Source organism: Salvelinus fontinalis, chromosome 1 (assembly GCF_029448725.1).
Source record: "Salvelinus fontinalis isolate EN_2023a chromosome 1, ASM2944872v1, whole genome shotgun sequence".
In the NCBI taxonomy this organism is placed as follows: Eukaryota; Metazoa; Chordata; class Actinopteri; order Salmoniformes; family Salmonidae; genus Salvelinus; species Salvelinus fontinalis.
In genome coordinates, this window is record NC_074665.1 from 84,146,859 (window position 1) to 84,174,846 (window position 27,988).

Genomic DNA, 27,988 nt, shown 5'->3' on the forward strand with positions numbered 1-27,988 from the left:
ATGGAAAGTACCATATAGTGAAGTTTACGCGGAGTGGCGGTAACGCCACACTACAGGTGGATGACCTACCTGTCATAGAGCGCTATCCCACAGGTAAGACACCCACGCCTTATTACCTTCCCAGCATCCTCTGCTCACAGTGCTCTCTACCACACTTTGAATGTACCTGTACTTGAAATGACCAAAAAGGGTATCCTAACTGTTGTCAGGAGAAGGTTTAAAAAATGTTGGGCTATCTATAAATGGTGTATGACATGTTTTTGGTTGGTGTGTCATATATATACTGTGCTTCTTTCTCATAATAATACTGTCCGTTTTTTATACAGTAACCTTTGAAATGTCAACATGTCAGTAGAATGATGACTTGTGTGTCTTGAATTCACAACATTTGAACTACTAAAAGGCTTTGACAAAGGCTACAGAGGATCCAAGTCAGATGAATGATTTAATGTCTTGTTATATGTGACAGCATTTGTCATGTTCCCACATATAGGCTACTCTAACCAGGAAGTGAACGTGTTCTGTTACCCAGGAACACCCATAGCTTTCACTGAAGTAAGTCAAGACAGCAAATTGAAATTGCCAAATTCTAGTGGATTATGAAGTATTTAGCCATATTTTAAATGGTGAAATTATGGCATGGGGTGGTATTTTATTTCCATGAAAATGTCCTACTGTCCACTAGGGGTAACGTGAGCATCTATTAGCATCTAGTTTAAACCGCGAGCTACAGCTCAGAGGATTGTGGGTTCAATCCCAGTGCTAGTTTTGTTTTGAAATGTTTGTTTTTCCATTTTAACCTTATCGCAAACCTTAACCACTCGGAATCAATGCCAAACCTTAACCACTCGGAATCAATGCCAAACCTTAACCACTCGGAATCAATGCCAAACCTTAACCACTCGGAATCAATGCCAAACCTTAACCACTCGGAATCAATGCCTAATCTTAACCCTAATGCATAAATCTCTGAATTAATCAACTTAACACTAATGCCAACATTTCGGAATGAAATCCTAATTTCAACCGTCAAGGTTAGTTTCAGTTTAACTTGTGCGCAGTTTGACTGACAGCTAACATACGTCAAAATATGCCGGAATTAAAACAGTAGCACAGATGGCCGCACATGCCAGAATTAAAAGGGCTGGCGATGCCATATCTCTGTTGCTGCAAGTAGGCCAGTTTCTTTGGAGATTGTTTTGCAAAATTGTCTACTCTAAACAAATTACAATTAATACAGAGAATACAGTATGGTCTTAAAATCCCATTAATTGACATAAAGGTTGGAATATTGGAACTGGCATGTCACTTCCTGTGATGTCACTTTCTGTAAATATTAATGTCTATCCTCTGGACAAATATTATGTAGGTAGACTCAATGATAATCTATGTTTGTCTGCAACAGCAAACAGTTTCACTGTATTCTTATGGTATAAGATGTATAAGATAGAATATGAACATATTGCCCACTCTCTGTCATGACAGTTCTCAGGAAAAGACCCTTTGGAGGAGGGGACTAGTTTATAGGAGAGGGGCCTAAAACAAGGGTAGAAATTGCGAAAGGGACCTTGCTCATATGGGTGGAGCCTGCCTGGTATGTGAGGATCCTGGTGCATAGGGGAGGGGCCTAGCTCATAGGATCAGGATCGCCTGAGTTTAACTCAACCATCTTGGCATGAGGACAAACCAGAGATGATTTCAACCTGTCCGCTCTCCTCTCCTCCTTCTCTAATGTGTGTTGACCTTTTCAGGCGGCCCAGTGCATTCACCAACACTAAAGAGGGGTTTTATGGCTGGGTTCAGATTCGCTCGTCACTCTTCGCCTCAGGCAGACGGGGGAAATGAATGTCTTGTGACGTGCAACAAACATGGAGAAACAAAGCATTCACCGCAGGGTTAATAGACTGATGGCTGTATAGTTTTTATAGGATGTGTGGTTGCTACAGGATCTATGGTTGCTATAGGATCTTAGCTGTGCAGGAGAGACTCACTGACACACCAGACGGACAGGCACACAGACGGGCAGAAAAACATCGACAGACAGAAACACACACACAAACACACACACACACACACACACTCACTAAATCTTTTGGATACTTGAAAAGATAAAGATAGCTTTTTATTGCATCTTGAGACAGCCATTTTGGGGCAAAAAAATACAAAAATACAAAAAGAGTAGATAACTTGTTGCACAGAATGACGTCTAAAAGGAAGTAGATTAATTGAGTTGAAGGTTGGTTAGCTCTCTAATGAACTCAGAGCTGCATGTTTTCATTTGGTGTGAGGGGAGGAGTAATTAACCAAGGATATTTCTCAACGGCAGATTAAACTCACCGGCTCAATGGAGGAGATCAAGACAAAACAAAGCATCAAGAAAAAACAAAATACATGTCAACAACTCCTCCTGAATGTCTTTCAGTCAGAATTCATTGTCTGTCTAAATCTGCAATACGATTGAAGCCAATCATTTGTTAAATAAAATATATTATTTTACTTTAATTCATTTGTCACCATTTGTTTCAGTGGTATAACAAAAACGTCTAGAAGGCAATTATGTCATTGTTATTATGTAAGTAAGGACACAATCGTTAAGACTTCATATCAGTGAATTCTAATTCAAATACTAGTCAGCTAAACATTCACTTTCAGATATAACTTTCTGTTTTATTTCTTAGCTACTATATTGGAATGGCCTTCATTATCAAACATGCAATTGAATAACAAGTAAAACAGTTACTATTTGGAATTGATTAAAGATAAGTGTAGCTACAGCTTGTTTCCAATTGAAATAGTTTCTTTAGGTCAATTACATGTAAGTGCATGGTGAATGCAGACACATTCAGAAGCTTTGGTTGGCCTTTTTATAGAACTCATTCACACAGACTAGACACGTATTAAGCACACACATACATGTCACGATCGTGTTGACATGAATGAGAGGACCAAGGCGCAACATGATATGAATACATCTTCTTTATTTACAACGACGAAGATGAACACGAAACACTTATTCAAGCTAACAAAACAACAAACGATCGTGAAACTTCAAACGCAAGTGCACACACACAAACTACTTACGTCGACATATACATATACAATGACCCACAAACAGCTAAAGCCTATGGCAGCCTTAAATATGGTTCCCAATTAGAGACAACCGAAACCAGCTGTCTCTAATTGAGAACCCATTCAGGCAACCATAGACTTTCCTAGAAAACTACACACCCATAGACACAGCTAGATACATACACTCAACACAAACCCATACACTACCACCAACACCACCTCTACCATATAAATACCCCCAAACACACACATACCCCATGTCACACCCTGACCTAACTAAAATAATAAAGAAAACAAATAATACTAAGGCCAGGGCGTGACAACATTATTGAAATTTCCCCATTTCCAAAACTCCTACGACAGACCTGTTTATTTTCTCTCTTCATTTTGACTTGACATGAAGTTCAGTATAATGTCCTGAAATGAGGACAACTTCAGACTAAAGTTTTAAAAAGTCAGTGCAATAAAATAAAAAATAAATCACGAGAGATGAATTAGATTTTGTGCCACTTAGTCAAAACTTGATTGACTCTGTGTCTCAAAGAATGACTGATAAACCACCAGAATGAAACAACCAAATAAATGAGGGAGGGAAGAGCATTGCGAGAGATAAGAAGAAGAAGAACTTGTACATATTCTTGTATTTCCCATCAAGCAGAGTAAAAACATGTTACAGTTATATAGTAGTATACATCAACAGAGCCAAGACACTCCTACTGGTGTCCCTCATTGTAATTCTATGAAAGGAAATCATTATACAAAATAACATCAAACATGGATATGCAGTGTAGGTCATTTTGAATTTCCAAACAAGATCTAATCAACAGACACACATTCAAATCCACTTATAGTTGTTTGGAGATGAGAGGGAATGAGGGGATGAGGGGGGAAACCCTGAGGTTTTTTTTCAACTGACTGCTCCGTTGTGACGTCCCCTGTATGCCCAAGCACTAGCCTGCTTGCCGCGGCACGCTAGCTGTCTAGAGCACATCGGACTGTTAGCTTAAGAGGCCCATCGCGCAAATTCTTTGGCCACTATACCTATTTTGCCAATTGGCATGGTTTACCACACGGGCCCTGCAGATCAATCCTCTGAACTGGAAGCCCCCAACAGAGGCTAGCCAGCTAACTAGCTACTAGCTAGTGGTCAGCTAGTCCCTGCTAGCGGTCATCAGCTACCTTTACCCCGGATAACTCTCGCCAGTCTGCACAGCGCGACTCAAACCAGAGCAAATAACTCTGTGTTGTTGTTTGTACCCCACTGCTTTGCTTCATCTTGGCCAGGTCGCAGTTGTAAATGAGAATTTGTTCTCAACTAGCCTACCTGGTTAAATAAAGGTGAAATAAAAAATAAAAAAAATGTCTAATTTGATTATGATGAACATATATTAGTTCCATTTCTTACCAGATTCAAGTGTTAACTGCAAGTTAACTACCTATCAAATATGAATGAATTTAGCTATACACAAATAGGACAACTTCCTATATAAATGGTGCTCTGTGTGAGGATTATCTGAACAGAACAGGATTTATCCAAGCCCACCTCTGTCTCTGTTGCTCTGTACTATACAGCATCGCCTTCCCTTCCCCCCCAGCCCTCTGCCCCATTCATAATCTATATTATTCCTATATGGTTTAATGAGCCTTCATTAATACCTTGGTCGGTCTGGTTGTGTCCAAAATGGTACCTTATTCCCTATATAGGAGTCCGATTCCCTATTCCCTATATAGTGGCACTCCACTGGATTCCAGTCGAAGCTCGCATCCACTACAAGACCATGGTGCTTAGCTACATAGCAGCAAGAGGAACTGTCCCTCCCTACCTACACTTCCCTACCAGGCTATGTTCAAACCCTACACACCCAACCAGGGCACTCTGTTCTGTCAACTCTGGTCTCCCAACTACCCGTACAGGAGGGCAGATTCTGCTCAGCCCAGGCCAAGCTCTTCTCTGTCCTGGCACCTCAATGGTGAAATATTTTTTGTTCCTAATTCAACACTTGCACATGACTCCTTCAAAAGAGAAGGATAGAGAAAGATGGGGAGAGAGAGAGATAAAGAGAGAGAGAGAGAAAGAGAGAGAGAGAGAGAAAGAGAGAGAGAGAAAGAGAGAGAGAGAGCAATGGGTTGAGACAAGGATGCAGCTTAAGCCCCACCCTCTTCAACATATACGTATATCAACGAAATGGCGAGGGCACTAGAACAGTTTGCAGAACCCGGCCTCGCCCTATTAGAATCTTAAGTCAAATCTCTACTGTTTGCTGATGAGCTGGTGCTTCTGTCCCCAACCAAAGGGTGGCCTACAGCAGCACCTAGATCTTCTGCACAGATTCTGTCAGACCTGGGCCTTGACGGTAAATCTCAATAAGGCAAAACAAATGGTGTTCCAAAAAATATCCAGTTGCCAAGACTACAAATACAAATTCCATCTAGACACCTAACCTTAGAGCACACAAAAACTTTACATACCTTGCCCTAAACATCAGCGCAACAGGTAACTTCCACAAAGCTGTGAACGATCTGAGAGATAAGGCAAGAAGGGCCTTTTATGCCATCAAAAGGAACATTAAATTCGACATACCAATTAGGATCTGGCTAAAATAAAAATACCTTCACCAGTAATAGAACCCATTGCCCTTTATGGTTGTGAGGTCTGGGGTCCGTTCACCAACCAATAATTCACAAAATGGGACAATCTCCAAATTGGGACTCTGCACACAGATTTCGACAAAAATAATGCATGCAGAGCAGAATTAGGCCAATATCCGATGACTTTCTAAATCCAGGAAAAAAACGTTCAATTCTACAACCACCTAAAATGAAGTGATTCCCAAACCTTCCATAACAAAGCCATAACCTACAGAGAGATGAACCTGGAGAAGAGTCCCCTAAGCAAGCTGGTCCTGGGGCTCTGTTCACAAACACAAACATACCCCACAGAGCACCAGGACAGCAACACAATTAGTCCCAACCAAATCATGAAAAAACAACACAAATAATTACTTGACACATTGGAAAGAATTAACAAAAAAACAGAGCAGGCTAGAATGCTATTTGGCCCTAAACAGAGAGTACACAGTGGCAGAATACCTGACCACTGTGACTGACCCAAAAATAAGGAAATATTTGAATATGTACAGACTCAATGAGCATAGCCTTGCTATTGAGAAAGGCTGCCATTGGCAGACATGGCTCTCAAGAGAAGACAGGCTATGTGAACACTGCCCACTAAATGAGGTGGAAACTGAGCCACACTTCCTGACCTCCTGACACATGTTTGACCATATTAGAGACACATATTTCCATCAGATTACACAGATCCACAAAGAATTTGAAAACAAATTGAATTTTGATAAATTCCCATGTCTATTGGGTGAAATACCACATTGTTCCATCACAGCAGCAACATTTTTGTAGTGTAATGTTTACTGTAAAAGTTTTTATTTATTTCACTTTTGTTTATTATCTAGTTCACTTGCTTTGGCAATGTACATTTGAAGTCTGAAGTTTACATACCCCGTAGCCAAATACATTTAAAATCAGTCTGTCACAATTTCTAACATTTAATCCTAGTAAAAATTCTCTGTCTTACGTCAGTTAGGATCACCACTTTATTTTAAGAAATGTCAGAATAATAATTGAATTATTTATTTCAGCTTTTATTTCTTTCATCACATTCCCAGTGGGTCAGAAGTTTACATACAGTCAATTAGTATTTGGTAGCATTGCCTTTAATTTGTTTAACTTGGGTCAAACGTTTTGGGTAGCCTTCCACAAGCTTCCCACAATAAGTTGGTTGAATTTTGGCTCATTCCTCCTGACAGAGCTGGTGGAACTGAGTCAGGTTTGCAGGCCTCCTTGCTCACACACACTTTTTCAGTTAAGCCCACACGTTTTCTATAGGATTGAGGTCAGGGCTGTGTGATGGCCACTCCAATACCTTGACTTGTTGTCCTTAAGTCATTTTGCCACAACTTTGGAAGCATGCTTGGGGTCATTGTCCATTTGGAAGACCCATTTGTGACCAAGCTTTAACTTCCTGACTGATGTCTTGAGATGTTGCTTCAATATATCCACATAATTTTCTTGCCTCATGATGCCATCTATTTTGTGAAATGCACCAGTCCCTCCTGCAGCAAAGCACCCCCACTATATGATGCTGCCACTCCCGTGCTTCACGGATGGGATGGTATTCTTCGGCTTGCAAGCATCCCTCTTTTTCCTTCAAACATAACAATGGTCATTATGGCCAAACAGTTCTATTTTTGTTTCATCAGACCAGAGGACATTTCTCCAAAAAGTACGATATTTGTCGCCATGTGCAGTTGCAAACCATAGTCTGGCTTTTTTATAGCGGTTTTGGAGCAGTGGCTTCTTCTTTGCTGAGCGGCTATTCAGGTTATGTCGACATAGGACTCATTTTACTGTGGATATAGATACTTTTGCACCTGTTTCCTCGAGCATCTTCACAAGGTCCTTGCTGTTGTTCTGTGATTGATTTCCACTTTTCGCACCAAAGTACGTTCATCTCTAGGAGACAGAACGCGTCTCCTTCCTCAGCGGTAAAGGTGAACGTGGAGCCTTCAGGTGTTTGGAAATTGCTCCCAAGGATGAACCAGGCTTGTGGAGGTCTGCAATTTCTTTTATAAGGTCTTGGCTGATTAATTTAGATTTTCCCATGATGTCAAGCAATGAGGCACTAAGTTTGATGGTAGTCCTTAAAATGCATCTACAGGTACACCTCCATTTTGACAAAAAGTATGTCAATTGCCTATCAGAAGCTTCTAAAGCCATGACATAATTTTCTGGAATTTTCCAAGCTGTTTAAAGGAACAGTCAAATGAGTGTATGTAAACTTCTGACCCACTGGAATTGTAATACAGTGAATTATAAGTGAAATAATCTGTCTGTAAACAATTGTTGGAAAAATGACTTGTGTCATGCCGAACTATAGTTTGTTAACAAGACATTTGTGGAGTGGTTGAAAAACGAGTTTTAATGACTCCAACCTAAGTGTATGTAAACTTCTGACTTCAACTGTAAATATGTTTTTCCCATGCCAGTAAAGCCCCTTAAATTGAAAATGAAAATTGGGAGAGAGAGAAAGACAACAGGCTAAAAGGGTAAAGGAATGGAGGGAGACCACCAATGAGAGCGAGAGACAAACAGAGAGAAAGAAAGAGACAGGGGGAGGAAGGAGAACATATTGGATGGGATGGAGGGGACCACCATTGAGAGCGAGAGACAAACAGAGAGAAAGAAAGAGACAGGGGGAGGAAGGAGAACATATTGGATGGGATGGAGGGGACCACCATTGAGAAAAGCAGGGTGGGGATAATTGCACCACTTGTGCCTGTACACCGCTCCCTCGTGTAATCTCATTAAAATGTCCCATTCTGCCTACTTAACGACCCATTAGACTGTCCTTAGCCCAATTATCAGAGGCTCTGTGCCTTCCAAATGACACTCTTACTTCTCCAATATAGTATGTAGTACTTTGAGCCCTGGTCAAAAGTAGTGCACTATAAGGGGAACAGGGTGTCCTTTGGTATGCTGTCGCAGACTTCGTATTATATGGAGTACATGCAGCCTCAGAAATCAGACCCTCTTTCTTCTCCAGAGTCTGGGCCATGGAAGTAATACCATTACAATGGTGCTGTCAAGCCCAGAGGGTACTGTAGCAGGGCAGTACACTACTCTATTGGAGGGAACAGCTAGTGCTGAAAGCCTGTCTACCACACAGCAGACAAAGTTAATGGAGTAGTGCGCAATGGCCTTGTTATTCGACTCTTATCAGAGCATGATGCACAAACAAAGATTCCTCTCTTTAACTCTGGTCTCTCTTCCTCTCTCTCTCTCGCTCTCTCTCTCTCTCTCTCTCTATCTCTCCATTCCTCCCTCTCTTTCTTTAACTCTGGTCTCTCTTCCTCCCTCTCTCTCTTGGACTCTGGTCTCTCTTTCCCTCTCTCTCTCTAAATCCCTCCCTCTCTCTTTAACTCTGGTCTCTCCCTCTCTCTCTTTAACTGGTCTCTCTCTCCATCCATCCCTCTCTATCTTACTCTCTGGTTTCTCTTACCCTCTCTCTCTATTTCTCTCTCTCATTACTGCTCAGTCTTCATCTCGCTCTCTCTCTCTCTCTCTCTTCCTCTCTCTCTTTAACTCTGGTCTCTTCCTCTTCCTCCCTCAACCCTCAAAGGCCTCTCTCTCTCTCTCTCTCTCTCTCTCTCTCTCTCTCTCTCTCTCTCTCTCTCTCTCTCTCTCTCTCTCTCTCTCTCTCTCTCTCTCTCTCTCTCTCTCTCTCTCCTCTCGATCTCTTTCTCATATCTCCCATTTCACTCCAATTCCCCCTCTCCATCCCTTCTCCTCTCAGGGTCTGCAGAACCCCCCCACACACACACACACGCACATACACAAAAAAGACACACACACTCACACACGGTATGCTGTCTCTGTGAGCTCCTGCTTAATTATTTCCCAGGCCTCCCTCTAAATGAACAGTGGAAGAAACCATTTGCATATCTTGTTCATTTAATGTGGAGAGGAGAGCTAGAGAGCGTTGTTAGAAGAGCTTGTAGCGAGATAAAGGCCGGGTCTTATCTGAGCACTTTATTAACACAGAAAACAAATAGCACGGACAAGCCAGGTCATCTGGGACTGGGGGGACAGTGTGTGCAGCTCAGTCTAAATCACTGCTGTCTGGTGGGGGGAGATAAGGTAGAGGCTGGTCCCTGTCCCGCTTTTCCAGACCCAATCTCCATCCAGCAGCAGGGTAGCCAGACCAGGCCCAGATCAACCTGTACACTGTTTAGAACAGAATGAATGGGTATGGGTGTTGTGATAAAAACCAGAGGACAACATTGTTTTGTTAATGAACAAAAAAAATGTTATCCCTGAATGGGATAGATTTCGTAACCTGAGCTTTAGTATAGAAAGAGAAAAAGGAAGGAGAGGACCCAATGGTCCATAATAACAATGCAAAGAAGAACGATAGTGTCTGGTCTCCTGCAGCATATCTACAGTATGTGTACTACTCAGTACCCTTTCTGGTTCTACCTTCTGCCTCTACGTCATTTTGACATGTAAGGTGCTCATTGGACACAAATTAAAATTATTGTGTGTGTTCGTGTGTGTGTGTTTGTGTGTGTGTTTGTGTTCGTGTGTGTGCATGGCTTGCTGTATGCCACCTCTTTGTTTGTCTCTTCACTTCACCCTCAAAGGCCTCTCTCTCTCTCTCTCTCTCTCTCTCTCTCTCTCTCTCTCTCTCTCTCTCTCCTCTCTCTCTCTCTCTCTCTCTCTCTCTCTCTCTCTCTCTCTCTCTCTCTCTCTCTCTCTCTCTCTCTCTCTCTCTCTCTCTCTCTCTCTCTCTCTCTCTCTCTCTCTCTCTCTCTCTCTCTCTCTCTCTCTCTCTCTCTCTCTCTCCTCTCTCTCTCCCTCTCTCCCTCCCTCTCTCTCTCTCCCTCCTCCCTCTCTCTCTCTCTCTCTCTCTCTCTCTCTCCCTCTCTCCCTCTCTCTCTCTCTCTCTCTCCCTCTCTCTCTCTCCTCTCTCTCTCTCTCTCTCTCCCTCTCTCTCTCTCTCTCTCTCTCTCCCTCTCTCTCTCTCTCTCTCTCTCTCTCTCTCTCTCTCTCTCTCCCTCTCTCTCTCCCTCCCTCTCTCTCCCCTCCCCTCTCTCCCTCTCCCTCCCTCCCTCCCTCCCTCCCTCCCTCTCTCCCTCTCTCTCTCTCTCTTTGTGTATCTTGCTCTCTCTCTCTCTTTGTGTATCTTGCTCTCTCTCTCTGTGTCTCTCTCTCTCTCTTTGTGTCTCTCTCTCTCGCTCTATTTAAATTCAATTTAAGGGCTTTATTGGCATGGGAAACATATGTTAACATTGCCAAAGCAAGTGAAGTAGATAATAAACAAAAGTAAATAGACAATACTAATTAACAATTAACATTACACTCACAGAAGTTCCAAAGAATAAAGACATGACATAGTATGTGCCCATAGTTAAATTACAAAGAAAAAATAAATAAACATAAATATGGGTTGTATTTACAATGGTGTTCGTTCTTCATTGGTTGCCCTTTTATTCTCTCTCTCAATTCAATGGGCTTTATAGGCATGGGAAAGCAAGTGAAGTAGATAATAAACAAAAGTGAAATCTCTCTCTCCCAAGCCTCTCTCTCTCTCTCCCTCCCTCCCAAGCATCTCTCTGTCCCTCTCCCTCCCAAATCTCTCTCGCTCTCTCACAGGTCTTCTATTGTGTTTAAATGTCTTGGTGAAAAAGAGACTGTACAATTTTCTGAACCCTATCATTTGGAGAGAGATTACTCTTTTGTCAGAAGATAACTGGGAGGCATAAACATACAAATAAAATTGCAGCTTGTTACGAAATAAATCCAGGATTAAGAATGTAATAAATGACATAACAAGAGTAGCTCTCTCCCGCAACGTGCTCTGCCTCGTCATATACGACACACATCTTCCATCCCGCGCTCCATCCCTCCATCTTTCTTCACCCTTCCTCACTTCCCTGACCTCTCTGTCTTCCTCCTTCCTCAGCCCCGTGGCTTTAGAAGAATCTCCTCTCCTCCGTTCCGCTCCTCTCCTCCATTCCATTCCACACCAGTCCTCGTTCCTCTCCAGTCCTCCGTTCCTCTCGTCCTTTCCGCTCCGCTCCTTTGTTCCGCTCCTCTCCTCCGTTCCGCTCCTCTCCTCCATTCCATTCCACTCCAGTCCTCGTTCCTCTCCAGTCCTCCGTTCCTCTCGTGATTTCCGCTCCGCTCCTCCGTTCCGCTCCTCTCCTCCGTTCCGCTCCTCTCCTCCGTTCCGCTCCTCTCCTCCGTTCCGTTCCTCTCCTCCGTTCCGCTCCTCTCGTCCGTTCCGCTCCTCTCCTCCGTTCCGCTCCTCTCCTCCTTTCTGCTCCTCTCCTCTCAGCTCAAGGCAGCACTCTGCCTGACCGCTCTATTGATCGCTCCTCTCGTCTGTTCCAATCCTCTCCTCCTTTCCACTCCTCTCCTCCGTTCCACTCCTCTCATCCGTTCCACTCCTCTCCTCTCAGGTCAAGGCAGCACTCTGCCTGACCGCTCTACTGATCGCTCCTCTCCTCTGCTCCGCTCACTGTGGTCCAACCAACCAGTATCCTGTCACTGTGGTCCAACCAACCAGTATCCTGTCACTGTGGTCCAACCAACCAACAGCCTGTCACTGTGGTCCAACCAACCAACCACCTGTCACTGTGGTCCACCCAACCAACCACCTGTCACTGTGGTCCAACCAACCAACAACATGTCACTGTGGTCCAACCAACATCCTGTCACTGTGGTCCAACCAACAACCTGTCACTGTGGTCCAACCAACATCCTGTCACTGTGGTCCAACCAACCAACAACATGTCACTGTGGTCCAACCAACCAACATCCTGTCACTGTGGTCCAACCAACATCCTGTCACTGTGGTCCAACCAACATCCTGTCACTGTGGTCCAACCAACATCCTGTCACTGTGGTCCAACCAACAACCTGTCACTGTGATCCAACCAACAACCTGTCACTGTTGTCCAACCAACCAACCACCTGTCACTGTGGTCCAACCAACCACCTGTCACTGTGGTCCAACCAACAGCCTGTCACTGTGGTCCAACCAACCAACAACATGTCACTGTGGTCCAACCAACCAGTATCCTGTCACTGTGGTCCAACCAACCAGCAACATGGCACTGTGGTCCAACCAACAACCTGTCACTGTGGTCCAACCAACAGCCTGTCACTGTGGTCCAACCAACAACCTGTCACTGTGGTCCAACCAACAGCCTGTCACTGTGGTCCAACCAACCAGAATCCTGGCACTGTGGTCCAACCAACAGCCTGTCACTGTGGTCCAACCAACAACCTGTCACTGTGGTCCAACCAACAGCCTGTCACTGTGGTCCAACCAACAGCCTGTCACTGTGGTCCAACCAACCAGCATTCTGTCACTGTGGTCCAACCAACAGCCTGCCACTGTGGTCCAACCAACAGCCTGTCACTGTGGTCCAACCAACCAACAGCCTGTCACTGTAGTTCAACCAACCAACAACCTGTCACTGTAGTCCAACCAACAACCTGTCACTGTGGAATAACCAACCAACATCCTGTCACTGTGGTCCAACCAAACCAGCATCTTGTCACTGTGGTCCAACCAACAGCCTGTCACTGTGTTCCAACCAACAGCCTGTCACTTGGGTCCAACCAACCAACAACTTGCCACTGTGGTCCAACCAACCAGCATCCTGTCACTGTGGTCCAACCAACCAACATCCTGTCACTGTGGTCCAACCAACCAACATCCTGTCACTGTGGTCCAACCAACCAACAACTTGCCACTGTGGTCCAACCAACCAACATCCTGTCACTGTGGTCCAACCAACCAACAACATGTCACTGTGGTCCAACCAACCAGCATCCTGTCACTGTGGTCCAACCAACCAACATCCTGTCACTGTGGTCCAACCAACCACCTGTCACTGTAGTCCAACCAACCAACATCCTGTCACTGTGGTCCAACCAACCAACATCCTGTCACTGTAGTCCAACCAACCAACATCCTGTCACTGTGGTCCAACCAACCACCTGTCACTGTAGTCCAACCAACCAACATCCTGTCACTGTGGTCCAACCAACCAACATCCTGTCACTGTGGTCCAACCAACCACCTGTCACTGTGGTCCATCCAACCAACATCCTGTCACTGTGGTCCAACCAACCAACATCCTGTCACTGTGGTCTAACCAACCACCTGTCACTGTGGTCCAACCAACCAACATCCTGTCACTGTGGTCCAACCAACCACCTGTCACTGTAGTCCAACCAACCAACATCCTGTCACTGTGGTCCAACCAACCACCTGTCACTGTGGTCCATCCAACCAACATCCTGTCACTGTGGTCCAACCAACATCCTGTCACTGTGGTCCACCAACCAACAACATGTCACTGTGGTCCAACCAACCACCTGTCACTGTAGTCCAGCCAACCAGCATTCTGTCACTGTGGTTCAACCAACAACCTGTCACTGTCATATATAAGGGATGAAGGTCCACCAGTAACCACACCCTCCCTCCGAACTAGCTAAGACCCAATATAAATAATACTGCAGTAATCCACTTAGAATATAATGCCCAATATTTTGCTTAATTCTGTGGTACAATATAATTTAAGTAGTCTTGGCTTGTGTGAGCTGGAACGGATCATAGGAGCAGGAGCATATGTTCTGTTTCTGTACAAGTACCCCCCCTGGCCAGGAGGCTAGTCAGTCTAACTGCTTAAAGCTGAGTGCTTAGCAGAGATGCATTGGGCCTCATTTTTACAGTCTTGGGTATGACTCACCATGAGTGGAACTCCCATCCTTCCAATCTACTGGTCTCTCACTCACCTTCCTGTCACAAGTACAGACTGTCAGTAGCTTGTTTTGCCAAACACACTGTCAGAAGCCTCCTCACACACCTTACCAGCGCCTCCTCGACTCTCCAGTGGTGCCCTCACCAGTTGCTGTGTAGACATTAGATACAGGGGTAGATACTTTACTTGTTGTCTGTATCTCCTGTATGGCCTGATCTCCTAATTCAGAATGACAGTTCACTATCTTACCTTTCACCACCAGACCTTCCTGCAGCCTCCATGTGATGTGTAGACAGGGAAGATACAGGACAGAGAGGGGAGAGCAGGGTTCACAAGCCAAACCCTGTCCCTGTCTATCCCTTAACTCCAACTGACATGATAAGAAGAATCCTTTGCAAGGCCCCTCCATGTCCCCATCTCATCCTGTTGAGTCAGACTTAGTTCCTGTAAGATCTGCTTTGAGTCATAAGCTCCGAGCCTGACCTCCTTCAACCCCTGCAACCCTGCTACTATCCATCCCACTCCATGCCTCTCTCTCTCTCTCTCTCGCTGTCTAACTCTCTTTTTCTTTCTGTCTCTCTTTGTCTCTCTCTCTCTCCTATGGACAACTCTTTCTCCCTCCCTCCCTCTCTCTCTCTTCTTTCTCTCTCCCTCTCTCTCTCTCGCTCTCTCTCTCTCTCTCTCTCTGTTCCCATCCCCATCCCTTCTCCAATAATTGATGCTGTTCGTTCTTGCTCCACACTCCACACCAAATTACTGTTAGTCCCCTGAACCTTTACCTGCCCACACAGAATGAATGTTCTGATGTGACAAAACATTGTCAATCTGCCGGAAGAATGGAGCGAGTCAGAATTCAATCTCAGAAAAAGACCATGGCCGTGGGTAAGAACAAGGGGAGAATGCACTCAGTGGCAACGATCACTGTAGTGAATGTCCTCTTTTCTCTTTCTGTAGATGTGATTGGTCTTGAGAAAGACCGTGTCCCAAATAGAACACTATTCCTCACATAGTGCACTACTTTTGACATTGTCGAATGTAGTGCACAATATAGGGAATAGGGGGCTATTTGGCAGTGATGTAAAGTACTTAGGAAAAAATGCGTTTCCTCTACTGGATCAGTGTGTCCCTCGTGGGACGGTTGAGCTAATGTAGGCTAATGCAATTAGCGTGAGGTTGTAAACAACAAGAAAATCTCCCAGGACATAGACATATCTGATATTGTCAGAAATCTTAAATTATTGTTAATCTAACTGCACCGTCCAATTTACAATAGCTATTACAGTGAAACAATACCATGCTATTGTTAGATGAGAGTACACAGTTATGAACTTAATAAACCAATTGCAATGCCTTGCAAAAGTATTCATCCCCCTTGGCATTTCTCCTATTTTCTACCATTACAACCTGTAATTTAAATGGATTTTTATTTTCATTTCATGTAATGGACATACACAAAATAGTCCAATTTGGTGAAGTGAAATTTTTAAAATTTAAAAAGGAAAAGTGGTGCTGTCACGTTTGTTGACGGAAGAATCAGACCAAGGTGCAGCGTGGTTATTTGATGAACACGAAAAAAATAAAAAACTACAACCAAATCAAATCAAATCAAAAAATATATATAGCCCTTCGTACATCAGCTGATATCTCAAAGTGCTGTACAGAAACCCAGCCTAAAACCCCAAACAGCAAGCAATGCAGGTGTAGAAGCACGGTGGCTAGGAAAAACTCCCTAGAAAGGCCAAAACCTAGGAAGAAACCTAGAGAGAAACCAGGCTATGAGGGGTGTCCAGTCCTCTTCTGACTGTGCCGGGTGGAGATTATAACAAAACATAGCCAAGATGTTCAAATGTTCATAAATGACCAGCATGGTCAAATAATAATAATCACAGTAGTTGTCAAGGGTGCAGCAAGTCAGCACCTCAGGAGTAAAGGTAAGTTGGCTTTTTATAGCCGATCATTAAGAGTATCTCTACCGCTCCTGCGGTCTCTAGAGAGTTGAAAACAGCAGGTCTGGGACAGGTAGCACGTCAGGTGAACAGGTCAGGGTTCCATAGCCGCAGGAAGAACAGAACGTGACGCTACATGCAGTGCAGAACGCAACTACACACAAACAAGGTCCCACAAACTAAAGTTGGTAAAGGCTGCCTAAGTATGATCCCCAATCAGAGACAACGATAGACAGCTGCCTGTCTTTTAGTTTTTGATAATTAAAGTACATTTAAAACCAAATACCATTACACTTTTACTCAAGTAGTATTCCACTGGGTGACTTTCACTTTTACTTCAGTCCTTTTCTTTTAAGGTATCTTTAGTTTTACTCAAGTATGACAATTGGCTACTTTTTCCAACACTCCTATTTGGTACGCATCCAAAGGGTGATGCAGAGTTTGGTCTCATCAACACCAAGAGTTCACCGCTCTTGCCTCTATCACAAGCTCCTTCTATTCCTCTCAATTATTGTTTGGTTCAGTTTAATCTCTCTATCTGTTTCTCACAGTTTCTGTTTTTAAGTTTCTATTATCCACCCACAAGCCACACTGCTTTTGACATCTGCAGAAAAACTGGTTAAACTCAAAGCAATTAAGGAGATTATTGTTGTTATCAATCTCATTTGCATGTACGTCTACCGGGAATGAGAGGATGAGAGTGATGATATCCTTTTCATTGTCATTACCCTGACTCCTTAGTGTAGCCATTGTCAAAGCCTTCAGCATCATTACCCAGACTCCTTAGTGTAGCCATGGTCAAAGCCTTCAGCATCATTACCCTGACTCTTACTGTATCCATTGTCAAAGCCGTCAGCGTCATTACCCTGAGTCTTAGTGTTTCTATTGTCAAACCCTTCAGAGTCATTACCCTGAGTCTTAGTGTTTCTATTGTCAAACCCTTCAGAGTCATTACCCTGAGTCTTAGTGTTTCTATTGTCAAACCCTTCAGAGTCATTACCCTGAGTCTTAGTGTTTCTATTGTCAAAGCCGTCAGCGTCATTACCCTGAGTCTTAGTGTTTCTATTGTCAAACCCTTCAGAGTCATTACCCTGAGTCTTAGTGTTTCTATTGTCAAAGCTGTCAGCGTCATTACCCTGAGTCTTAGTGTTTCTATTGTCAAACCCTTCAGAGTCATTACCCTGAGTCTTAGTGTTTCTATTGACAAAGCTGTCAGCGTCATTACCCTGAGTCTTAGTGTTTCTATTGTCAAAGCTGTCAGCGTCATTACCCTGACTTTTAGTGTAGCCATTGTCAAAGCCTTCACTGCTATTGGAATAGTGTTCCAGTATGTGTGCACCTATTTTGACACCTAAATATGTTGTTTCTTTGATTTGTGAAATGCCTATGTTGATTGATGATTTGTTGCTGGCTTATTGTCACCTGGTTATTAGTCAACTTGTTTAACTGGGGATGGGGTGTGCTATATATGTATACTTAGTTATGTACTCTAAACCATCAACTGTGTGCAAAATGTTGAATGTTTTTCACAAACAATACATTCTGGGAATGTATAACTAGCTAAAAAGTCTGCCAAAAAGAAAGCAAGGAAATAAAAAAATGTGTTTTGCAAATCATTTTGGCAAGACTTATGTTATGAAAATGTTTAAATTTGTGATTTGGTTTTTGTTTATAGATTAACATAACTCTATTAACCTAGTTGAAACATCGTGCTAATTCTCAATTAATATAGGAATAATTGGTTGGCTAAAATTAAAACTAAATGATTTGAGTAAGTGAAGTTGGTTCGATGAAATGTTGTAGGTAACTTTTTGTTTATTTTAAACGTCTAAAACGTATTAAAAACTTTGTGGCAGTTGTTATAGCTCAAGAATTAAGTATTGACATTTAACCTTTGACTTTACAGACTTTAACCACTGAAATGTCTCTTTAAACTTTAAAGGCAACAATGATAACGAACGCCTGGCGATTGCTAGACAGCGAATCCCATATCGACTTGGTCGAGTAGTTGACGAATGGCTACTCGACAAAGGTAAAAACATTGATTAAAACTTCAAATTAAAATAATTTGGTCATAACCCAGTAATACTTTTTGTAACCAATAAACCTTTAAAAAATTAATGTTCAGTAAAACTTCAATAAAACGAAATAATTTAAAAACAGTTAAATGTAGCTAGCTAGTAACATTGCACACTTTCTTTTTAGAGATGTCAGCTTCAGGTTAAAGGGACTGTAAACATAAATCTAACTATTTCCTGAAGTAATATCAACACTGTTAAAATGTATATAAATTATTATAACATTGTTGTCATTTGATACCTAAATGATCAACTAATAAAGGTCCAGTTAAATTATACATTCAGTTGATATTTGTAGTGTTGTGTTTTATACACATATATACATATATGTGGTTGTTTATAATGGATCATACTGATTCAACTTCTAGAAATGTTCAATGATAAATAGAGTGCAATATTAATTGGCATAAAGAAAGTGAGTCCCTTTAACGGATATTGTAAATATGTATAGGGAATGAATATCAAGGCAATGTATCATAAAAGTCAAAAGTTTGAGTGCATGCCTTTTTGTATGTTTCTAGAAACCAAGTTGTATCTCCCACCATGATTATTTTTCATTTTGATGTGTTCTGTTTCCCTTTTTATGTTCCCTTTTATTTTACTGTCACCAATGACACTTTTGTTATGTCCCTCATGTTTCAAAACTCAGTGTACATTTTAAGTTGCATTCACTTCTTGCTAAAAGGCGGTCTTGGGATGATGATAAATGTCAAATTAATAATTTTAACTTTGGCAAAACTTTTGAAATGTATGTTAAATATAATTTTAACTTTAGAATTGTATGTTAAATATAGTAATGAAACTCAAAACTTCTATACATACTATAACTATGAATGATGTTATTTATTATCTTAATGAAACTTAAAACTTCTATATAATCATTAAAAAAATTAAAGTGGTGAGTGTTTTCAAAGAAATTCAAGTGTCAAGCTATTCTAAGAGGATAATTGGAGCCTGTAAGATGACACATCTGTCAACTCTATTTTCACCACAGGCAATTTCCCACAGACAAACTGTCCCTTTTTAAATTCCATGACATATAAAAACTCACACTTCTAATATTCTCCTATTATTTCAAGGAATAAATAAATTGCAGTTTAGCCCAATGCTGTCAAGTAATACTAGATTTGCATACCTACCCGCAGTTAAATTGACTTGATTGTCCTTTTAGCAAAGCTGCAGTACATTGATTTACCACAACTTTTTGCTTTATTCTTTCTCCCTTTGAGTCTGTGTGGTTCCATCCCATCATTCTAACCGCAATAAATTACCATGAGAGGCTTGCCTCTAGCAATGGGTAATTTATCGCAACTCATTATCCGACTGGGCAAATAATCTGTGTTCCTATGCGCAATTATTTTTCCTCAAGCTTTAATTTTTAATTTCTGTTTTGACTCAACATACAAGTAGGGAGTTAGTGGTGGCAGAGTCCGTCCACATTCCATCCAACATACATTGTTGTATATATGTAACATTGTTTTCCCGCAGGTCGGCAGCTCACTATCTTCAACAGCCAGACCACCATACAGATAGGTGGCTGGGACCGGGACAGGAGTCGCTCGTTTCAGGGCCAGCTCTCAGGCCTCTACTATAACGGGCTGAAGGTGTTCAACATGGCCACGGAAGGAGATCCTAACATCCGCATCCAGGGGAGCGTGAGACTGGTGGGAGAGTCACCCTCTTCCATCACGCCACAGTCCAGTGCCAACACGGACAACCGGTCGGAGACGTCCACCTCCATTATGGAGATCACCACGACAATGGCGTCTAGTAGGAAAGTGAAGCAGACGACGCCACGGGAACCTCATCAGGTAGGAGAACTCAGAACTTAAGATACAATATACTTTAGCATTATTATTTATTAGACATTTGTCTTCTGCTTTGTCTAACCAATATACCGTACTTATACACACAAAACACATTGGGTTGGAGAGGCTGGGCTGGAGCAGAGGACTGCATAGGGCAGGGCCCTAACCTTCTGCTCTTCTTATTCTCTGTACAATCAGGTCTAAAATGTTTCATCTTTCTCAAGGGTACCAATAATTAAGACCTGACATTATCTTTTCTTGTTATGTGTCTTATCCTGGTCTGAGCTCTGTCTGTGAGCCTGGTCTGGGCTCTGTCTGTGAGCCTGGTCTGGGCTCTGTCTGTGAGCCTGGTCTGTGATCTGTTTGTGAGCCTGGTCTGGGCTCTGTCTGTGAGCCTGGTCTGGGCTCTGTCTGTGAGCCTGGTCTGGGCTCTGTCTGTGAGCCTGGTCTGGGATCTGTTTGTGAGCCTGGTCTGGGATCTGTCTGTGAGCCTGGTCTGAGATCTGTCTGTGAGCCTGGTCTGAGATCTGTCTGTGAGCCTGGTCTGGGATCTGTCTGTGAGCCTGGTCTGAGAACTGTATGTCTGTGCTGTATATCTTGGTCTATGAGCCTGGTCTGAGATCTGTTTGTGCTGTATATCCTGGTCTGTGAGCCTGGTCTGAGATCTGTCTGTGAGCCTGTTCTGAGAACTGTATGTCTGTGCTGTATATCTTGGTCTATGAGCCTGGTCTGAGATCTGCTTGTGCTGTACATCCTGGTCTGTGAGCCTGGTCTGAGATCTGTCTGTGAGCCTGGTCTGGGATCTGTCTGTGATGTATATCCTGGTCTGTGATCCTAGTCTGAGATCTGTCTATGAGCCTGGTCTGAGATCTGTTTGTGATGTATATCCTGGTCTGTGAGCCTGGTCTGAGATCTGTCTGTGAGCCTGTTCTGAGAACTGTATGTCTGTGCTGTATATCTTGGTCTATGAGCCTGGTCTGAGATCTGTTTGTGCTGTGTATCCTGGTCTGTGAGCCTGGTCTGAGATCTGTTTGTGATGTATATCCTGGTCTGTGAGCCTGGTCTGAGATATGTCTGTGAGCCTGGTCTGGGATCTGTCTGTGATCCTGGTCTGCGATCTGTCTGTGATGTATAGCCAACTCCTATGTTTTTCACATGACAAAGACCAAGAAAAGCACAATTTATTTATTTAACCTTTAACTAGGCAAGCCAGTTAAGAACAATTTATTATTTCCAATGACGGCCTACCAAAAGGCAAAAGGCCTCTTGCGGGGACGGAGGCTGGACAAAACACACATCACAACAAGAGAGACAACACAACACTACATAAAGAGAGACCTAAGACAACAACATAGCATGGCAGCAACACATGACAACAAAGCATGGTATCAACACAACATGACAACAACATGGTAGCAACAGAACATGGCAGCAGCACAACATGGTAGCAGCACTAAACAGGGTATAACGATTATTGGGCACAGACAGCACAAAGGGCAAGAAGGTAGAGACAACAATATATCGCGCAAAGTAGCCACAACTGTCAGTAAGAGTGTCCATGATTGAGTCTTTGAATGAAGAGATTGAGATAAAACTTTCCAGTTTGGACTCTTTTTAAATTCTTTTTGTGGTTATATGTTTTCCTTTTTTCAGTGATAAAAATATCTCGTTAAATACCTCAAGCCATTTGAAAAGTCTATGCATGTACACTATATATACAAAAGCATGTAGACACCCCTTCAAATACGTGGCTTCTGCTCTTTCAGCCACACCCACTGCTGACAGGTGTATAAAATCGAGCACACAGCCATGCAATCTCTATAGAAAAACATTGATAGGAGAATGGCCTTACTGAAGAGCTCAGTGACTGTCAGTGTGGCACCTTCATAGGATGACACCTTTCCAACAAGTCAGTTTGTCAAAGTTCTGCCCTGCTAGAGCTGGCCTAGTCAACTGTAAGTGCTGTTATTGTGAAGTGAAATGTCTAGAAGCAACAAAGGCACAGCAGGGAAGTGGTAAGGCCACACATGCTCACAGAACAGGACCGCCGAGAGCTGAAGTGCGTAGCGCGTAAAAATGCTCTGTCCTGGTTTGCGAAACTCACTGCCGAGGTCCAAACTGCCTCTGGAAGAAACGTTAGCACAAGAGTCAGCGCAAGAACTGTTTGTCGGGAGCTTCATGAAGTGGGTTTCCATGGCCGAGCAGCCACACACAAGCCTAATGCCTCAATCAAACCTACAGCGTCATTGCGCAAAATGGTACGCGGCATCATCTGGATATGTGTGCAACAAAAGTTCAAAATTCTCCTTCCGCTACCATTTGTCAAGCCGTCTATGCATAGAGTTTGACACATACATTCGATAAATCCAACATATGCACCGCATAGAACACACTACAACTGCCTCTGCAACTCAATGCTGCAAGGCAAACGCAGCGTTCCATTGGAAACTAATGTACTTCTGGTGTACCAAAATCCCATTATGCTGTCGATGTGATCAAGGGACATGATCACCATGCGCAATGCCAAGAGTTGGCTGGAGTGGTGTAAAGCTCACCGCCATTAGACTCTGGAGCAGTGGAAACGCGTTCTCTGGAGTGATGAATCACGATTTACCATCTGGCAGTCCGACGGACGAATATGAGTTTGGTAAATGCCAGGAGAACGCAACCTGCCCCAATACATAGTGGCAACTTTAAAGTTTGGTGGATGAGGATTATTGGTCTGGGGCTGTTTTTAAATGTTCAGGCTTGGCCCCTTAGTTCCAGTGAAGGGAAATCGTAACACTACAGTAAATGACATTCTAGATGATTCTGTGCTTCCAACTTTGTGGCAACAGTTTGGGGAAGTTCCTTTCCTGTTTCAGCATGACAATGCCCCCGTGCACAAAGCAAGGTCATGCAGATATGGTTTGTCGAGATCGGTCTGGAAGAACTTGACTGGCCTGCACAGAACCCTGACCTCATCCTCATCAAACACCTTTTGGATGAATTGGAATGCCAACTGCGAGCCAGATCTAATTGCCCAACATCAGTGCCCGACCTCACTAATGCTCTTGTGGCTGAATGGAAGCAAGCCCCAACAGCAGTGTTTCAGCATCTCGTGGAAAGCATACCCAGCAGAGTGGAGGCTGTTGTAGCAGCAAAGGGGGAACCAAATCCATATTAATGCCCACGAATTTGGAATGAGATGTTCGACAAGCAGGTGTCCACATACGTTTGGTCATGTAACGTATTTGACATACAGTGCATTATATGTAACCCAACAACACAATATGTTCTCATAACTGTCCAAATATTCTGAGTTTTCTGGTGTTAGCTGTTCTATTTCCGATGATGCATCTGACCTCAATAGCCAAGGGTGAATCATGTCTTCAACCACCAGCCTAACGTAAGATCACTGTTTATGCCAATGTCTGCTATGACACTGCTAGACATATGCTGCAATCAAGTGTGACATATTACATCTAGAAACATGACAGATAATACACTGTAGGCCTATTATAATACTCTCCATCTGGAGACACAGACATGTGAAGTATGGTATATAATACATTCATATTCATTGTTGTGTAAATGAACACATGCAGGTACATTTTTATAATCCAATGTAAGAATTGATGAAAATGATTTGTCCTGATTGTTATGTATGTTTGTTTTCTTGTCATCTAAAGAAATGTTCTTTGAATAATGAAGCTTATTGTTTCTGATTGACTCTAACATTTCTATTGGAAGCTGGATTCCGTGCAGACATGCAGACTAGACTGTATGACCAGGAATCATATAAGGTCACTGTGTATAGGGAAAGATGGGGTGACTGGCTTCTACGTCTCTAAAGTTCCTTTTGTGTGTGTCTAGCCAAGGAGAGACAACACTATTTGGCCTCAAGTGCTGTTGTTGTGAAGAAATACACATGATGCTGCATAGGGCGTTTTCTGCCTCCGTGCTCATTGGGCACAGCCCAGGGGGGCGTTTTCTGCCTCCGTGCTCATAGGGTACTGCCCAGGTGGCGTTTTCTGCCTCCGTGCTCATAGGGTACTGCCCAGGTGGCATTTCCTGCCTCCGTGCTCATAGGACACAGCCCAGGTGGCGTTTTCTGCCTCCGTGCTCATAGGGTAGAGCCCAGGTGGCGTTTTCTGCCTCCGTGCTCATAGGGCACAGCCCAGGGGGCGTTTTCTGCCTCCGTGCTCATAGGGCACAGCCCAGGGGGCGTTTTCTGCCTCCATGCACAAAATAACAAATAAAAGAGAAATATAAAAGAAGAGAGGCCAATGAAAGCCAAGCCAGTTGTGGTTGAAGTTGTTGTTTTGAGGCTATGAAGTGATTGCTTGTCTTGGAGCAGTGAACATTGAATCGCTTTCATGCCAAATTGATGGACCAGGGAATAGGCTTAGAGTTCACCCCTTGGGTATAGGTGCACTGGGCTTGAAGGAGGTCTAATGCCAGATCAGCCACAGACCAAAGAAACAAGTCAGAGGAAGGGCTCTGCCTCACAAACTGTCTGGCTGACATTCACAGACATAATAACAAGATAATAGGTGGTCATTTAATTCAGCTCACAACCTTTAAGGATTTCTTTATTCACTCTTCAATTGCCCAGAAAATGTGTGTCGTATTGTTTTGCACAACTAGTGGTGAGTTTGTGTAATAGCAGGGAGAAAATGTGTTGATAGTTGAGGTTGCTTCAAAAGCTGGAGATTAGAAGGAGGTTGTTTTTCCAGGGAAACATATACAAAATATATACAAAATATATACATGTACCTTTTTTTTCTTCGGGTGTTTCTAAAAGTATTCAGAATAACACAGTGTCTTCTGACACTTAAAGTATTATCCAAAATGACGTCCTTAATGTCCAAAGACTAAAGGTAATGTAGTATGTACTTCCCGTGTTCACAGTGGATTGATACACAGCTGTTGGGGCTGCCTTCGTATTATATATTTTACTGCAGACATTCAAAACAGTGTGTTGGCATAACTAATTAAGAATTGAACAAGACATCCCCTTTGATAAACACGCAAGTGCAATACTCTGCAATCAAAACAAATCTAGGAATGAAGAACATTGTAAACAGGACCAAGTAGTCGACACAATATAATCTATATACAGGCAAGTCATTTTCCTGGCTCCCTCTGATCGGATATTATGTAGAGCCTTGACACCTCTCTCTGATTGGGTATTGGGTGGAACCCGAGCTTGGCTAATTGGCTCCCCAGTGTTTCGTGCCACAGAGGAGAAGACAGCAATGTTGTCCAGATGTAAATGGGATTTTCAGGGATATATTTCCCATTCTATTGCATGTGTGGGTTAGCGTTCAAGGCTTTCGAGACTCAGACACCCCCACTATATCAAACGATGGCCTAGTTTCTAGGTAATGCATATAGGCATTGGGACCCCCGAAATAGACACAGCCTCCCCCCATCCCATCCCTACCCAGTCCGTCAGTGTCCCAGACTGTTTCTTTCTGTCCACAAAGTAATGGAGAAATCAACCCAGACATCATCCTCTCTTACCTGCTTCCTGCCTGCCTGCCCATTTCCATAGAGCTCAGTTCATGTCTGTGGCTGTGTGTGTGTGAGAGAGAGAGAAAGAGAGAGAGAGAGAGAGAGAGAGAGAGAGAGAGAGAGAGAGAGAGAGAGAGAGAGAGAGAGAGAGAGAGAAAGAGAGAGAGAGAAAGAGAGAGAGAGAAAAAGAGAGAGAGAAAGAGAGAGAAAGAGAGAAAGAGAGAAAGAGAGAGAAAGAGAGAGAAAGAGAGAGAGAGACAGACACAAAGAGAGACAGACACAAAGAGAGACAGATAGAAAGAGCGAGAGACAGAAAGAGAGAGCGAGAGACAGAAAGAGAGAGCGAGAGACAGAAAGAGAGAGCGAGAGACAGAAAGAAAGAGAGACACAAAGAGAGAGCGAGAGACAGAAAGAAAGACACAAAGAGAGAGCGAGAGACACAAAGAGAGAGCGAGAGACACAAAGAGAGAGAGAGAGACACAAAGAGAGAGAGAGACATAAAGAGAGACACAAAGAGAGAGAGAGAGACACAAAGAGAGAGAGAGACACAAAGAGAGACACAAAGAGAGAGCGAGAGACATAAAGAGAGAGAGACACAAAGAGAGAGAAAGACAAAGAGAGAGAGAGACACAAAGAGATACACAAAGAGAGACACAAAGAGAGAGCGAGAGACAAAGAGAGAGAGAGACACAAAGAGAGACACAAAGAGAGCGCGAGAGACACAAAGAGAGAGAGAGAGAGCAAGAGACACAAAGAGAGAGAGAGCAAGAGACACAAAGAGAGAGAGAGAGAGCAAGATACATAAAGAGAGAGAGAGAGCAAGAAACACAAAGAGAGAGAGAGTGCAAGAGACACAGAGATAGAGAGAGAGAGAGAGAGAGAGAGAGAGAGAGAGAGAGAGAGAGAGAGAGAGAGAGCAAGAGACACAGAGAGAGAGCAAGAGGCACAAAGAAAGAGAGCAAGAGACACGGAGAGAGAGAGAGAGAGAGAGAGCAAGAGACACAAAGAGAGAGAGAGAGAGCAAGAAACACAGAGAGAGTGAGAGAGCAAGAGACACACAGAGAGAGAGAGAGAGAGAGAGAGCAAGAGACACAGATAGAGAGAGAGAGAGAGCAAGAGACACAGAGAGAGAGAGAGCAAGAGACACACAGAGAGAAAGAGAGAGAGCACGAGACACAAAGAGAGAGAGAGAGCAAGAGACACAGAGAGAGAGAGTGAGAGAGAGAGCAAGAGACACAGAGAGAGAGAGAGAGCAAGAGACACAGAGAGAGAGAGAGAGCAAGAGACACAGAGAGAGAGAGTGAGCAAGAGAAAGAGAGAGAGAGACAAAGCGAGAGAGAGAGCAAGAGACACAGAGAGAGAGAGAGAGAGAGAGAGCAAGAGACACAGCTAGAGAGAGAGAGAGAGCAAGAGACACAGAGAGAGAGAGAGCAAGAGACACACAGAGAGAGAGAGAGAGAGCAAGAGACACAAAGAGAGAGAGAGAGCAAGAGACACAGAGAGAGAGAGTGAGAGAGAGAGAAAGAGACACAGAGAGAGAGAGAGAGCAAGAGACACAGAGAGAGAGAGAGAGCAAGAGACACAGAGAGAGAGAGTGAGCAAGAGAAAGAGAGAGAGAGAGACAAAGAGAGAGAGAGAGCAAGAGACACAGAGCGAGAGAGAGCAAGATATACAAAGAGAGAGAGCAAGAGACACAGAGAGAGAGAGAGCAAGATATACAAAGAGAGAGAGTGAGCAAGAGAAAGAGAGAGAGAGAGCACGATACACAAAGAGAGAGTGCGATCACGAGACACAAAGAGAGAGAGAGAGAGACACAAAGATAGAGAAACAGAAAGAGATAATAATCCAAGCAAGTAAACTCCGATGTTATTATTCCTTTCCATTTCATAAATATTGATCAAGTGTAAATATTTTCTTCCTCTCCTAAAATTAGTCCAGGCCTATGAACCATAGCAGCAGCATGCAATCCACAGTGGAAGATCAGACAGTGGTCTGTAATTGTGTTTAATCTCTGTGTATGAGGCGTTATCTTTAGAAATCTTGACAAAAGCCAGTGGTTTCGGCAGTCAGGAAGGAAACTGCTGCTGATGCGCCTGTCCTATTTTTCTGTTTCAAATTGTTTCATTATAACAGAATAATACTGTGTTACACATGAACGCCATCCATGTCCATATTTGCTCACAGGTGTAAATGCATTTTATCTCTTATTCTTATCCATATTTTTTTTAAACTGC

General features: G+C 43.2%; 1 protein-coding gene across 1 annotated transcript in view; it reads left to right on the forward strand.

Moving 5' to 3' along the window:
• Positions 1–27,988, forward strand: part of LOC129860701 (neurexin-1a-like) — a 905,999-nt gene that overhangs the window by 736,831 nt on the left and 141,180 nt on the right. The window contains exons 23-25 of the mRNA XM_055931415.1: positions 9–93; positions 18,312–18,401; positions 19,936–20,258. Of these exons, the coding sequence (XP_055787390.1) occupies positions 9–93; positions 18,312–18,401; positions 19,936–20,258 (498 nt within the window). The remainder of the gene's footprint in view (positions 1–8; positions 94–18,311; positions 18,402–19,935; positions 20,259–27,988) is intronic.